The sequence below is a fragment of the Tursiops truncatus genome, chromosome 12 (genome assembly GCF_011762595.2).
Source record: "Tursiops truncatus isolate mTurTru1 chromosome 12, mTurTru1.mat.Y, whole genome shotgun sequence".
Taxonomy (NCBI): domain Eukaryota; kingdom Metazoa; phylum Chordata; class Mammalia; order Artiodactyla; family Delphinidae; genus Tursiops; species Tursiops truncatus.
The window spans coordinates 8,233,740-8,250,500 of NC_047045.1; the positions used below are offsets into that span (position 1 = coordinate 8,233,740).

Consider the following 16,761-nt stretch of genomic DNA (forward strand, 5'->3'; position numbering starts at 1 on the left):
CAGACTCTGTGAAGAAAGAACAGGGAAAGGAGAGAGCCATCTGCAACCATACAGCCCAGAAGGTGCCCAGGGACCTGCGGACGGACAGATGGGGCCACACGCACGCACGCACCCCCCACTCCAACGGCTACGTCTTCCCCAGGATGGCAGGAAATGGGCTATAAAATGTTTTTATTGATGAAAATTTAAGCAACATTTGAAAAACCAGAAAGCAGCTCGGGGTGAACCTCCCCATAAGTGCCAGGCGGCGGATGCCCCTCAGTGTTCCAGCCAAGGCTGGAGGGGCCTGGGCACAGGGAAAGCCTGTCCAGTCGATCCTCCCTGCTTCCTCTGTCAATAGGTGCTGGGGAGCCCGATACAGCTAACCTTCCCACCCAGCAGACGACCCTTAAAAAATCAAGCTATTGCTTCTAATCATGTGCCTGAAAAGTGGATTCATTTCATTCCTATTAAGCTGCGCCCTCCTTTGTAACATGTTGCCTCTTTGATTCGTCCATTCATGGCAGAAAGAACCTGTCATGTAAAACACCCTAGGTCCACGCCAGAGGCTGGGGCCCCAACCGTAACTAACACGCACGCCCAGGAGCTGCAGGAAGTTGCGTGTATGCCCTGCTCTGAGACCCAGGCACGCCAACCTGCGACCTTGCACACACTCCCCAGCCGGCCCCACACCTCCTGACCCGCAGGAGGACATCCTTCTACATCCTCCCAGCCTAAAACCTCCTTAAGCTGCTTTCTACTCTCTCCCATCTCACCTCCTCCAGGACCCTTTATCGACAAGCCCTCTTTAACTCCTGTGTCGCTAATCACCGTCCTAACCCAGCGGTGTAATTCAGATCCCCAATTTCCCAGTTCCCCCAGATACAGACTAACTTGGGAAAATCAAGCACTTCAGACCCTCCTCCCCTCCAGGCCTCCAGAAACTCCGTCCAGATTTCAGGAGCAGAGGACTCAGAGGCAGTTACCCAAGTGGGACAGCACAGCTCTGTGGGAGACCCGTCACCCGGGCAGCCACCACAGGGAAGCAGGGGAAAAGAATGTTTATGGAAGCACCCTAAGTGCCCATCATTGGATAAATGGATAAAGAAGATGTGGCACATATATACAATGGAATATTACTCAGCCATAAAAAGAAACGAAGTTGAGTTATTTGTAGTGAGGTGGTTGGACCTAGAGTCTGTCATTCAGAGTGAAGTAAGTCAGAAGGAGAAAGACAAATACCGTATGCTAACACATATATATGGAATCTAAGAAAAAAAAGAAAAGGTCATGAAGAACCTAGGGGTAAGATGGGAATAAAGACACAGACCTACTAGAGAATGGACTCAAGGATATGGGGAGGGGGAAGGGTGAGCTGTGACAAAGTGAGAGAGAGGCATGGACATATATACACTACCAAACGTAAGGTAGATAGCTAGTGGGAAGCAGCCACGTAGCACAGGGAGATCAGCTCGGTGCTTTGTGACCACCTAGAGGGGTGGGATAGGGAGGGTGGGAGGGAGGGAGATGCAAGAGGGAAGAGATATGGGAACATATGTATATGTATGACTGATTCACTTTGTTATAAAGCAGAAACTAACACACCACTGTAAAGCAATTATACTCCAATAAAGATGTTAAAAAAATGTTTATAAGGCACCTCTGTTCAGTACTGGGGGCCATCGTAGTAGGGCAGGCAACCCTCGCCTATGTCCCACGACCTCTGGGCAGTGAAGCTGGACTTGAACGTGGGGCTGTTTAACCCCCAAGCTCCCGCTCGAGCCCCCCACCAGCCTCCAGCCTCACACGTGGGAAGCGGGCACACCCCCCGCGGGCTCCTCCCCTCGCCCTCAAGGCATCCACAGGGACGCCTGGCTACACACTAATGTTCACGGGTCTCTCTCCCCCTCTCCTTAGCACTGAAAGCTCTCAGAGTCAGAGCAGGGGCCAATTTTTCTTCCAGTTACTACTTAAAGGGCTCAGTGTAACCCCAGCCCCACACACAGACTTCAAGGCTGTGATCTGACTGACAGTCCCTGTGCGGGGGCCCCTTTCCAGGAACAGCCTCCTTCGGGAGGGAACAGAGTCCCTCAGCTCCAAAGCTTCCTACAATCCACTCAGTTTTGAGTGAGCATTTACTAAATGCCAGACACTAGAGACACAGCAGTGAACAGAAGAAAATTCCTACCCTCATGGAGTTTATATTCTAGCGGGAGAGACGGTGAACTGCAACACACACGCTGCACTCCGTTCCATAAAGTGACGTTAGCTGCCACAATGAATCACAACTGTCTACATTAACAATTCCTTGGTACAACTAGATGGACAAATATATATATATCTACATTTTTTCTATTAATTTACTACCCACCTAATCCAAGTTCTAATTAAGAACGTAAAGGTCAAAGCTTTGCCTGATGAGGGATCTGAAAAGCAGATGTAAAAAAGTAAAGGCATGTCCCTCACACTGCTGTGTCCACACTTTCCAAATTCACAGACTGTTGGCGAGCATGGCTTTCTCTGCTGGAGAGCTCTTTCCTCCCTGCCCCATGCCCCACCCAGCCCTCCTCCTTTAGGTGTCAGCTCACATGTCACTCCCTCCTACAACTCACAGCTCCATCGGAGCCTCTGCTTTACCCACCCAGGCACCTGCGTTTCTCTCAACAGGCACTGATCTTAGTGTGCAGATGTGGTCCAGATGCTCAATCTGAGAGAGTGGGGACGCTCTGCGTTCACAGCGCTGTTCCGCCCTGCAGTAACTAACACAGCGCCCGGCACATAGTAGGTGCTCAATTAACATCTGTTAAGTGGAGGAGGATAAGAATTCATTACATTCAAATATCTTCTGAACATGGTCATGTTTAATTAAGCCCAAGTAGGCACAAGGAATCTGGCACAGTGATACCCTATTACTGTTAGAATACACTTAGATCAGGGAAAACCCAGTTAATGGCGAACATTCAGCATTTAGCACATGCAGCTTTCATTAGAGAGATGAAGAGACAATCGACAAATGCCTACCATTTGGGCGGCAGGAACGACGGTCTTAGATCCTGCACGTAACTCACATACTGTCTAAAGTTCTCTTTCCACTGATGGAGGAGATGGGGGGGGCAAAAACAACTGAGTTTTTAGTTATTTGGGGAAAAAGACCAAATAATCTGACTTTTGGTAAAGAACAGCCATCCTCAAGGTTTTCCTAGGATGCAAAAAGACTCAGCTCAGGATTTACTAATTTTGTTTTTAATCCAGGGAAATTTCTAGTACCAGAAGAATCAGACCATTAACAAACCTCCTACCCACAAGGGAGTCGTCTGGTGAATCTGTGAGTGCGGGCCAGCAGTGGTCAGTATAATGACCACCTCAAAGGTTCCTACAAGCTCATCTTGTGCTCCGGGGGTGGGGGGGGGGGCTGCCCCAGCGCCCATGGGAGGAAGCAACTGGTAGGGGTGTGTCACCCACACCAGCTGCAGCTCAGACTGGCTGAGGTCCCCAGCCCCGCTCCTCTGTCCTGATGGTAAACCACTGAGCCCACCTGGAACAATCCAGCGTCACCCCCCATCATCATTCTATCCTGAAAATTATTCTTCCCTTCCATCTGTCTGCCCTGACAGGGTACACGCCCAGCAGATACCGTTGCTGATGTACACATATCAACTGAGGAAAAAAAATTAATGTTTCATCTTCTTGCAGAAATTAATTCTTACCTGTTCCCAGGAATATACAGTTCAAGAACATATAAGACTACAGGGTACGCACTAACTTGGCAGTTTTCACCTGACTTGAAAACATAATCTAAAAATCAAACGGTCTCTTGGTGAGACAGGGAGGAGGGTAAAATTTTCATAAGATCCAATTACATCAGGAAGAAAAGGTCAAGAGACAACATGAGAAGTTGACAACAGCCCAGAAGACAGACCCGTATCTAACACTGCATCACTTTGCTGTACACCTGAGATGAACACAACATTGTAAATCAACTAGATCTCAATACAAAACAAGTTAATTAATATAAATGCTTAGAAAAGAAGACAGACCCGAGTTCAAGTACGGCAGAAGCTAGAATGGTATCAGAGGACTCCGGCCGATCGGAGTCACAATGACACGCGCCCACCTGACTATACACGTTAGTGGGATGGGTTGCAGGGCGTCAGAGGGCAGGCTCCAGAACCGGGGCACTGGGCCCCCCATCCTGTCCCGGAACAGCTCCATGACCTTGTAAGCCACCTCCTGCTACTTCAGCTCTTCTGGAAACGGGGGACGCTGATTTTAGCGATCCGGGTAACGACTATATTAGATCCAGGCTGTATTTTTAAAAGTCCCTGCACTCACCAGAGAACTGTGTTCATGCCTAAACATTAGCATTAGGACGGTGGAGAATGGGGGTCATACTAGAGCCTACCTCAGGGGCTGATGTGAGGATCAAATGAGCTAATACACGTAAAACCCTAAATATGGTTTGTGGCCCACAGTAAGTGCTCATTTTGCTTGTATCCATGGTAAAGGGTATCTTACACATTTATTTAAAGTTGTCCCCAAAAATGACCTGGTACGAACAATGGATTATCTTAGTTTATTTCTATGAACTGGAAATCTAAACCTGCCTACTTAGCGGCCTACCTACCTACCTACCTAGGGATTGGTATGACGATTTTATTTGTGTTTCAGGGGAGAATTTGATAACTACACAAAACCTAAATGGCATGCTTCAACAGCACTGCAAATCAAAGATAAATAATGTTATCTTAATTTATGCAGACCAAGCAAATATTTCATCAGAGTCCAAGAGGTCTGAATAGATATCTCTGAAGATTATTGAATTCTGTACCAAAAAACCCCCACTACTTGAGTAGCACCTGGAATAGTTAATAAATAAGGCCGTCGACTTCGGTTCTTCTATTCTGCTTCTGTAGCATGCCTTGAAAGCAATTACTATTCCACTACTGTTCACACGAGAAAATTTACAAGCCTGCAATCCAGAGGCAAGTGGGGTAGATGGAAGAAAATGGAGTCGCCCACTAGTTTCCAAGAAGCTTCAGACAAAGTCTAAATGCTTAAAAGACACACATTCATTGTAGCCGACAACAGCCCGGACATGCCTTCATGTCTATTCATGAGACAGAATAATCGGTGAAAAGTAGGTTGGAGGACGAAGAATGGGAAAAAGACAATAGGAAGAGGCAGAAGAGAGAAGGCCTTTTAAACCCAGAGTTATTTCTGGCCCATTAAAATATCAAAATCCAAATGAAAACTGCTGGTGTCCAAGGAGAACCCTGTCCAAAAGGAACCACAGCTCAAGTACTGTCCACCCAGCGGGAGTAAAGAAAACGTACAGATTTAACACTGATAGCCTAAGAAAGCTGCCCGTAGTTTTATAAATCCAGTTTACACAATTCTCACATTTGATCAGACTTATGGTGTGGCTATTAACATGCTTTTAGGTGGGAAGAAAGAAAACACAAGGGGAGCATTTCAGGTAAAATCGTCGTTGGATGCTACCCCCTAAGAGAATCTTTGAGGTTTCTTCACTTTGAAAAGATAAACATCCCACACCAAGTAACTGCGTCAGGGGAAAAAGGAAAGGGAGATCTCCCGTCTCCTTTCAGGAAATACATCCAGAATCTACTATTTAGGGGGAAAGTGCCGAACACTGTAAATCTGAACATCCTTTGGATTAGGGGCTCCAGTGAGCTGCATGTAAAGGGAGGAACATATGTATAAATGATCAGAAAAGAGCAGGACAAACTCGCCCTCACCACTCCCGGCACACAAACCGCTTCACTGCACCCAACACAGCATCCAACAAAGGGCCTCTCTAGTTCACTGCTTGCCAGAAACGTCTTCCAAAGCTGGTCTCATTAACTGAGCCCTTTCCTGAGCCCCTAAGGTGTTTTCAGAGTCAGCTTGTCTTTCAGCCTCACCTCGCTCAATTTAAAGTTTTAAAAGTTTCATTTTCTTGCTTGGAAAGTGCCCTTTTTTAACCTCTCAACTCAACGGGTTTCCCAAGGTGAAAGTAACTTCACCTGAAAGGCGGCTGCTTTGAACTCGAGAGAGCTTGGAAGGTTTTCTAGCAAAGGACACAAACCTGATCAACAGCGTTATTGAAAACGTGACCAGCTACAGTCCCGTTGGTCTGTGGCTGCCATTTTTACGAAAGCCGTGTACATCCTTTGCGAATCAGCGCTTCCGGAGAGCTATGTGGATGGGGTGCGCAGGCGGCGGGCAGCAGGGTTACCCGGGAGCCACGGTGCCAAACCCCATCAAGGCCACAGGAAGAGGCCATGCTGAGTTACTGGCAACGTGGAAAACTCCAGGCACCTCCTTCTCCAGTGGACAGCCCAGCTTCTGCGGCTACAATTCACACAGCTTCATTTGCAAATGATTTGGCTATTAAGCATAGGATTGTTCGATGCAAATATTTCTTTCCTGGTGGCACAGCTCAGTTGAAAGGGGAGCCTGAGAATTAGCTAGCTGGATGGGAGAAGAAGGCTCCATTCCAGTTACCAGGGAGGAATAATTGGACACAGGGAGCCTATTGCACCTTTCATTTAATTTGGAGACCTTTCAGCTTTTACTTGCCTTCATTTGCAGCCAATGCTTAGTGAGCTCATTTGTACCTGGTTCATTTTCCTCCTTTTATCTTATCTGTGTTAACATGAACCGTGGAAATGAGGGGCACCATGAATAAAAGATGAAGGTTAACTCAGGACACTCTTTCCTAAGGTACTGTGAATTACTTAAAAATGAATTTGTGTGTGCACCACAGAAAGGGCTTAGATATACGCCTGGCCCTACAGCATCCCTGATCAGCACCTGCCCTCCCACCCAAGGAGCTGTAGTTTTTAGATGTTTTAACTGGTCCTACCTTTTCTCCAAGAGAGCACTGTCTAGACTGCAATCCGCATGGAATCATTATTCCCAGAACTGGTGGAGAGTAGGCCAGCTCATTAATGCACAAGACTAAGGATGCATAAACTCCACTAATCTGACTTTTTAGAGAGTGCAATCCTGCTTGCCGTGAAAAGAATGTGCTGTAAAAGAAGACTGCATGTCTCAACATAGATGCCTGGTGAACACAGAGATGCCTGCTTTGTCCAAAAACACTGTGCTGGGGGAGGGATGGTGGGTGAGAAGGGGATTAGTCCCAAAATGCCTGTCTGGGAGGAACCTCCAGGAGCTACAGAACTTAAATTCTAAGTGTATCATGCATGTTATGCTTTTTAAAAAATCCCTTCTCTTGTTTATTTCGTATATGTGGCACCGCTCCTTAATTAACAGTTGCACATGCTCTTAAGTTGATTTTGAATATTTCATTACTTCCAACTGTACAAAACGTTAGGGTCTTGAAAGTTTTGCATTTCTTTCCTATATAGTTTGCTCTCAGCCAAAGCTATTTTTTTCTCCTTACCCTCGCCTCTTTCTTTTATCTTCTCTCTCTCTTTTCTCCCCCATGGACCAATAAAAAAAACCCTACTGCATTCTTCTGCTGCTTCATATCCACCATCACCAAGCCTTCCTTTCAGTTTGGGAAACATCAAAGGAAGACTGTGTTCTGAGCCGTTTCTCTGCCCGTCTGTGCTAACTCTGTGCCAGTTCAATCCAATACCTCACACCAACTGGCTAGAAGCTGGAAGAAACTGAAACTCACGGCTCTTCATAGCCCGTCCCCTTAAAAGGTTAATTAATAATAATGCTCAGTATTTTGCTTACATAAGACCACACATTTTCACAGGTAGGGCAACTTCCAAGTTGTAGAAGAAGGAAAAAAGACTTTGGGGTTTACGATAGCTAGTGGGAAGCAGCCACATAGCACAGGGAGATCTGCTAGGTGCTTTGTGACCACCTAGAGGGGGTGGGGGGTGAGTGGGTGGGGATAATGAAGGTGGGAGGGAGGGAGACGCAGGAGGGAAGAGATATGGGGATATAATGTATATGTATAGCTGATTCACTTTGTTATAAAGCAGAAACTAACACACTCCGTAAAGCAATTATACTCCAATAAAGATGTTTAAAAAAAAAACTAAACCTAAGATCCCACTAGAATATGATAAGCAATAAATAAATATTATTTTTTAAAAAGACTTTGGGGTTTAAAATGATGGTGTACTGAAATGTAAGGGTCTTTGCTTCAGAATACAAACCACGTCTTTTGGGGGCAAGAGTACGCAAACAGGATCACAGTAAGAACCCAACTTAAAACATCAGATGATATCTCTAATCTTGGTTATAATGAAGACCATACTATAGATGACAAGCTTATTGATTTCTTCGGGGGGGACGGAACATGTGAAGAAAGCCCTTCATCGCGAAAGCATGAAAAGAAAAGATGGGAGCAATGACTGGTCCTTTTATTCATGAAGCAGGAGAGGATGAATAGAAATGAAGGCAGCGGGCTTCCCTGGCGGCGCAGTGGTTGGGAGTCCGCCTGTCGATGCAGGGGACACGGGTTCGTGCCCCGGTCCGGGAAGATCCCACATGCCGCGGAGCGGCTGGGCCCGTGAGCCATGGCCGCTGGGGCTGCGCGTCCGGAGCCTGTGCTCCGCAACGGGAGAGGCCACAACAGTGAAAGGCCCGCGTACCGCAAAAAAAAAAAAAAAAAAAGAAAAGAAAAAAAAAAGAAATGAAGGTAGCAATTGCCCTTAAGAAATGGATTTTTAAAGCGGCACAGGCAGAAAAATTAAGCTGGAGAGGTACAGAATAGCTCCGTCCTGAGGTTATGAAAGCCAAACTGAGATATCTGGATGAAAGCATGGGACGTTTGTGATTTCTAGACGTACAGATTGTCCAGTTTACTTGGCGGAAGAGGAGGGATGATGGCGTCTCGGAGGCAGGATGTCAGGAATTTGGGGGAGAGGAAGGCAACAGTCCCACGATATATCAAAAAGCCCAAGATTTTTTTCCCGCTATATTTGTGGAAGAGGAACAAGAAAAGTGAAAAACTACGCAATCCAGCCTCATTTGCAGACCGCCCGCGCATGCGCACACACTCAGGCGGCAATATACCAGCCTCAAGAACTAACACCTGTTCTAACCGGGTGCCTGATGGCTTTGTGCACCTGTAGCCGCCAAGGGAAACTGTGCCATCGCAGCTGCAGCAGGCCGGGCTGCGCCGAGGACCTCATGGCGGGCACCAGGATGCAATGGTCCGGTGCCAGAGTGTCCAAAGAGGGTCCTAGAGAAGGGTAAGGAAAAGGAAACGGGCAGTCCAGCTAATACCTCGGACTGCAGAAAGACAGAACCACAGGGCAGGGCAGTCTCGACTCAGTTACCAGAGGGCTTCCTCTTAAAGGGGGTCATCTTTAGAGTCTGAAAGGGCCTTTGCGGGGTGCGGGAAGAGATGGAAGGAGGACCCCTTATAAGTCAGGGTTTTCTCTAGTAACCATTTCCGTGCCAGCGGACTGTACGAGAGAAATGTGTCTCTGGGCTGATTTTTAGTTTCCTTCTCCACCGTCCTCCCGATATGGTTCTAGACTCAGAATCACACCTGTGTGCGCAGAAGGGCCTCGGAGACCACCGAGCCCGCCCCCAGTGCGCTGGGTCCCTCCCCGGTCTCTCCCGCAGCCCGGCCCCACGGAGCTCCATCCTCAGGTCGGACAGAGCCCAGCTCCTAGAAATCATCCCCGCGCCTCACACCTGCGCCACCGCCTCGGCCCAATCGTGGGGCCGGTGTGTGTGTGTCGGGGCGGGGGAGCAGCAAAGCCCCCGCCAGACTCCCTCCCCGAGTCACAGTGATCCTCCCACCCCCTCCACCCCCGGGGCCAGCGGGGAGCTGCGGAGCTCTGCGCCCCGAGTCCCGAGTGCGCGCCCGGGTAGGTGAGCACTGCCCAGCGCAGCGGCGTCAGGACCGGCACGCGGGGGCCCCTCCCGCCCGCCTGCCCCACCCCCCCGGCGGGGCGCGCCGGCCGCTACCTCCTGGAAGAGCTCGAGACTGTAGGTGTTGTCGTCGTCGGCGAAGAAGAGCACGCCGGGCTGCGCGCGCTGGTGCCCGTGCCTCTGGCGCAACCAGGCCAAGCCGGCGTTGCGCTGCTCGGTGGCGCGCGGCAGCCCGGGCCGCTTGTAGCGCCGCGGCGTGGGCACGTGCAGGTGCGTGCTGGGCAGCCCAGCGCGCGCCAGGAAGCGGCTCACCAGCTCGCTGCGCGCAGCCGCGTCCTCCACCAGGATCCAGTGCAGCTGCGCCACCTGGCGGAACGTGTTAGCCAGGCGTGTCAGCTCGGCCTTCTGCACCGGGCGGCTGTAGGTGGGCGTGATGGCATAGATGGTGGGCAGCGGCGGCTCGGGCGGCAGCGGCGGCGGCGGCCGCGACTCGTTGCGCTGCTCCCGGCCGCGCCCCGGGCCGCCCCGGCGGAGCGGGAGGCGGGGGCCACCGCGGCCCCCGGCGTAGGGCGAGAAGTAGGGGCGCGGGGTGAGCGGGGGCGCGGGCCTACGCATGTCCACGTCGAGCATGATGATGACGATCAGCATCCAGGGCAGGAGGATGAAGAAGCGGCTGAAGAGCACTGACTTCATGGTGCGCTCTCCCCCGGCCTCTCGGACGCCCCGGACCGGGGCGAGCCGGGGGACCCCAGCGCGCAGTTTGGACGGCGGCGGCGCCCGCGCTCAGGAAGCCGCGGTCCGCGCGCTCTCCACGGGGTGGGTAGCGGGGCGCTGCGGGGGTGTGGAGCCGGGCCTGGGGGATCCGCGCAGGTGCCGAGGAGCTCGGGCTGCAGGGCGGGCGGCGATGCCCCTACTCCGGGGAGTCGGCGGGAAGCGGGACGCGGTCCAGCCGCGCGCTGCCGGCCCCGGAGTTACGCCGAGCGCCGGGAAGGCGGCGATCCCACCGCGCTCTTTCCGAAGAGTGGGACCTGGGAGCCGTCCCGCGGCGCTGCGGGAAAAGGGACTCCAGCCGCGGGCCCCCGATGCGCTGCCGGGGGCACCTTCGAGGGCGGGGGGCAGGCGCCGAGGGCTCTCCTTCGTCACATCCCAGCCCCGGCGGCGAGGACCGAGGGCGACGCCGGGGATGCTGTGCGCCCAGCTCTGCTCGCGCGCCGCAGCGGAAGCCTGCACTCCGATGCCTCGCTCCGCTCTGCTCTTCGGAGAACCGCTCCCGGCTCCGGCAGCAAGATCCCAAAGCCAGGAAAGAAAGAAAAAGCGAGGGGCGGGGGCGCTGCGGACTCCAGCGTCCTCCCAGTGCTCCTGTGGGGAGACAGCAGCGCTGCTACTGGCGGAGAGGGGCCGCGAGGGGGAGGCGGGGAGGGGGCCCGGCCAGCCGGCTCCGGAGGCTGCTGCTGCACCGCCGGCGGGGAGCGAGAGGATGGTCCCCCCCCCCCCAGGCGCCACGGCCTCGGGCAGGGGCTGGATGCTCGCTCGCCCGTCTCCACGCGCTCTTAGCTGTCTGAAACGCTACAGGGTCTTTGGAGACCAGCCAGGAAAACCCAGGCACGTGCGGAAAACTCGGGAGACCTCGGGTGGAGAGTGAGAGGAGAGGGGAGACGGGAGAGGGCGAAGGATGCCTTCTCTGGCGCCTGGCCGCGGGGTTCGTGTGCTGGGGGTGGACGGCACAGCGCCGACAAAAAGCGCTTTCACCCAAAGGCAGAGCTCAACAGAAGCCCCGGGAGACGGAGGGGTCCCTACACGGGTGTTTGGCTTGTGAGATAGCCCGGAAGAAAGAATCAATCCGAACGTTTGCTGCCTGACTGCAGTTAGATCATTGCGGGGAAATTCCTAAAACTCCAGCCGAGGACGTGGAACTTATTTTCCTTTCTTAATTTGGAGTCCGATTTCCTCACAGTTGGCTGCCGTCAGAATTATTCCTTTCGACCCGCCCAACGATCCTTTCGAGAAGGCCTGGGGAGTGGAATCACCTCGTTTTCTGGATGAGGAAGCTCCGAGGCTGGTGGCGTTGGCCCAGAGGAAACGGGACGCGGATGCCCCGAGTCTAGCCAGTGGCTTCTTCTCTGCGCGGCCTGCAGAAGCCTCTCCCGACACAGCCCCGCCGGGCGGGCCGGCCCCCCCTAGATGTAAGCATGGTGCGCTCGAAACCAAACGGAGCGCACGGCGACGTGTGGGAACCATGACAGTGCCTGGAAGGCACGAGTAAACGTAGGCGCTTGGTCTGGATTTTTTCTATCTAGCGTACCCACTGGCTAAGTCCCTGGCTGTCTGTGATGGACGGGGATGAAAGAAGAAGGACCTTGCTTCGTAGTCACGTCCCGGGGAGGTGCTCGCACGCAGAGCAGCAGGAAAGCCTGTCCCCCCAGACTATGATAAATAATTTCTGAGCCTGTCTTCCCCTGGCTGTCTGTCTTCCTCAGGCTCGTTCACAAGTAAATCCCTGCGATCGCGCTCCGAGTGTGCGCGCGGGGAGCGCCCTGGGGCGGAGGCCCCTCTGTCCGGCGGTTCTGCCGCTCCTGGTTTTCTCAGGACCCGGAATCTGGTTCTGCCCAGCCCGGGATGCTGTGGTTGCTCCCACCCGTCCTCAGGCCCTGGCGCGTCCGTGAATTTCCCCAACTTCCCGCCCAGAGTCTGAAGCCTGAGAGTGAAATTTATAGATCTAACCCCGCCCGCCATCCTCGCAAGGGCTAACCTTCTCTCCCACTTCCCAGTATCACCTACAGCTCATACTTCACATCGGCGGATCACTGCCTCCAAGACATAGGACACAATGAGTCCATCGGACCCCTTCCCATGTTCGCGGATAGCTTAACGGGCCTGTGAAAATAGCACAACCTCGGGAAAACGCGTCCCGGTCAGGCCCCGGGCTTTCAAGGTCAGCATCCTGGGGGAGGCGGACGGACGAGGGTGGGGGAGGGGATTCAGTGGAGGCTTTTCTCAAATACTGGAAAGAGCACACACACCTGCCCACCCTGCAAAGGTTACTGAAGTCTCTTTCGGTCTGCTGGAATTTTTTTTAATGTAGTTGAAGAGAAATGTCTTGTGTGTTACCTGTAGTGAAGTCGGAGTGGGTACAGAATTGTTCTTAAAAGCGTCACTAACCTTCGTTAGTAGGAACCTCTTGGTTATTCCCTGTGTACCATAAAACATATACCCTAATTGCCTCTTTTCCAGCAACCAGGACTGTTCAGGGGTGAGACACTTAGCAAAATCAATCAAATTTTGGAATTTATTTTGGGATTTTGACTGCTGCCCAGGATTCACAGGCGTCATACAACACAACACTTCACCAGCACACGCACATCCGGGAGGTCCGTGCATCTTTTCTATTACCCTTAGTCAGCATTTGCACCCAGGTTCATCTCATCCAGTCATCTGCTGGGAGCATCATGTTTCTTGGAGTCAGGTGGAACGGGGTTTGATCCCCAGCTGGGCTGCTTGGGCAACTTTAGAAAGTCAATGAGCTTTTCAAAGCCTGTTTCCTCATCTGGAAAATGAACTTGATAAAACATACTCCATCGAAATCTTGTAAGGATTAAATAGGATACGTTAGGTAAAGTGTTTTGCAGAGGAGCTGATGGTATTTAAACACAGGTTAACACTTCCTCAAAGGAACGTCTCACCCCAGGGGATCTGTGTGATCCTCCTGACAGTGCCTCGAAATAGGACCCGCACCTGTGGAGAAGGTGTTGGGGTGTGTGGTGGAGTCTTCCGGAGGTGGGGTAGGGACCGGAAGAAAGAGGAAATCAACTTTCCCCAAATATAAGGTACCCCTTGTCACACAATAAGGGTGACATGATTCCAAGTGACATTTATTTCAAACAACTGAATATGCCACATTGTTCTACATTCAGTGACTCAGAAATGTGGACCCATATATTTCATGATCAAATCTGAGCAAAGATATAAAGCTATAAAAATTATTAAGAATGTCCATCTGAAGCCCCAAACCAGGGTAAAACACTTTCAAGTGCAAAAATGTATCATGCTTTAAAAATCTTGAGAGAATTATCAGGTGCTAGAATGGAAACAGCTTCTTTACATGGAAGCATGAAGAAAGTGTCACTTTTCTGAAGCATAATCACGGGTAGCTGTAGTACATTTCCATATCTGTTTACAATCTTCTTACACGAAACAATTTAAACGTGATCTGCAGCTGATAATGAAGGTTGTTGAAAGTCACTAGAGTGATTAAAATGATTACCTAACTTCAGAGCTTCTGTATATCCTCTTGGTGTTTATTTTCATCTAATCTCTCTAATTATTTGTGTAACAAAGTGAGCATTGCTGCTTCTGTAGTAGTGAAGCCTTGGATTGCTGGCATCGGCTACTGTGTTTCAGCATTCAGCTGCTGTTCTCAAATAAAGAGGTTAAAAAAAAAACCTCATCTGGGGAGTTAACAAACAACATAATCACTAACCGTTTGCATTTTGCCTTGGTGAGTAATATGCAACTGTTACTTCGGCAGCAACAAGACTGCAGCCCGATTAGTGCTCTGTATAGAACGGATCCCATGTGACATTTGAGCCTGGGTTCTGCTAGTGTGACTAAATCAACCTTCACCTGAGCATTTTGGAACTTCCTTGACATTCTTAGTCAAGTGAGAAGGAGATCAAGAAAAAAAGCTATACACAATTAGGTATTTGTAAATATTTGTATAATATTATGGGAATGCAAATCAGGTTGTAAGAGGAATCAACTAACTCATGTGGGAATAATAATGTAATGGGGACGGTATTGATCATCAATACCCACCTGTGTGTGAACATAAATATTTTCTAATATCAGATACAATTATGTGAAAGAATGACGTCAAAATTAATAATTCAAATAGTCCCAAATTCCAGGGATACATGACAATTTCATTGATCACTGTCAGAAAAATGACATCCAACCCACAGATTAAATGGCTCATTTGGTTAATTTATTTTCATCCATCTGGATCCTTTTCAAATATCAACTTTGGCCTAGAATTGTTCTAAATTTTAATGCTTCCTTAAAATTGTAGACATTTGCAGCTGTTATGTACAAAATGTGACATTAGAAGTAGTTTGTCAGTAAAACTATTTTTGTAGGATGGGTTGGGATCAAGTTTATTCAGCAAAAGTGGTTTTCTCAAAAATTAGAAATTGGCAGTTTATCCTAATAATTTTATTGAAAAATAATTTCATTTAGTTTGAATAATAGCAGAAGATAAAACATGCCAGCGTTCCTCCTTTTCTCTTTATTAATGAATTAGGATGCACAAAAGAACAATAAAACATGCATAAGGCATATTAGCATCCTTTATATCTTTTCCCCTCACTATCTTAGGTATTGGCATTTACGTTAAAATGGTAATTTGTTAGAAATAGGATTTTTCCGTAAAACTACATAATCTACCTTTCACAGTTGTCATGAGAATCAAAAGAAATAATGCAGGTGAAAATATGTTAAATACTGTAAAGTCATTTATACATGCAAAATACAATGAAACAGGATTGGCCATGAGTTGATAATTGTTGAAGCCAGGATATTACACATGGCGGATCCAATATTATTGGACCTATTTATACATGTTCCAATATACATGTTCCAATATTATTGGACCTATTTATACATGTTTCAAATTTTCCATAATTAAAGGTTAAACTACATAAGTGATTATGTACTACTGTTTGTTTACCAAGATGGGACTGCTGGACCCAGAAGCTGGGTGGGTAGAGGATCCCATATCTCATGGAATCAGTCTCTTGGTCCAGAGACTAGGTTAGTCAGTTAAACAGTTATGTCCTATTTCGGGAGGCAATGGTGTAGGTGGAAATTGTGAGGTGGGGATATCTAAATTAGGCCTTAATATAGTACGAGTAACAGTTATTTAATAAGGGGCATGTCTATGGAAATAAAAGAAAAAGGTTAATGATTAGAACAAACTATAAACTGAATTTTTGAGTCCAGAGGGCAGTCAGTCGAGATTTTTAGAGGTTGGGCTTGAAGCATCTTTAGATGGTAGACTGAGGATAGGTAGTGGCAATCTAATATCTATATCTATATATCTATATCTATATCTATATTTATTTATATTTTGGTAATTTGACTATCTCTGGTGATGGCATCAGGTGATACGTATCATGGTGAAATTTCTGAGGGGCCTACAGCCAGCATGAAGGTTGTCTATACATGATCTGTTGTGATTTCCTTGGTTTCCTCTTTTTTGTATCAAGTCGTCCAACTTCAGCTTGCTGGGATACAGGAAAAGGACAGCTTTAGTTTTTAATGACGTTAGGTCAAGAGGGTGGGAGAAAAATTGGAAATATTAATTATTGACGAAATGCACAAAATGGCAGGAACGAGATTACGAAGAGGAGAAGAAGCCCAGTCAGTGAACATGGCACGGTTCAAAAGCCACGCGGGTGTGTCACAGCTTTCACTGATGCAGAATTTTCCCCAGACAATCACCCCCATTTTTACCAATGATAATTGAAGGAAGATGAATTTGTTTGTAAAACAAGTCTACTCTCAAGAAAATTGGCTTGATTATTTACATAAGTACAACAAGAATAGTGATTTATCATATAGGCCCTTTTAACGTCTGTTTTGCTGTAACTTTTAAGAAGGAGTCTCAGGAGAGTGGCAGAGACGGCGGAGTAGAAAGACCCTGAGCTCACCTCCTCTCAGGAGCACAGCAAAATCACAACTGTCTGTAGAACAACCATCAGTGAAAGAGACTGGATGGAACCTACCAGAAAAGATCTTCTACAACTAAATACAGAAAGAAGGAAACACGAGGCAGGTAGGAGGGGGCGGACTCACAATATAATCAAGTCCCATACCCCCAGGTGGGTGACCCACAAACTGGAGAATAATTATATTGCAGAGCTTCTCCCACAGGAGTGAGCCTCCCGTCGGGCTCCCCAGCCCAGGGGTCCAGAG

The 16,761-nt window shown here is 49.1% G+C and overlaps 1 protein-coding gene across 1 annotated transcript in view; it reads right to left on the reverse strand.

Annotated features, from left to right (window-relative positions):
* B3GAT2 (beta-1,3-glucuronyltransferase 2) overlaps positions 1 to 10,485 on the reverse strand; it is a 79,062-nt gene extending 68,577 nt beyond the window's left edge. Inside the window, exon 1 of the mRNA XM_033867405.2 lies at positions 9,889 to 10,485. Within this exon, the coding sequence (XP_033723296.1) occupies positions 9,889 to 10,485 (597 nt within the window). The remainder of the gene's footprint in view (positions 1 to 9,888) is intronic.
* Positions 10,486 to 16,761: the final 6,276 nt, after the last annotated feature.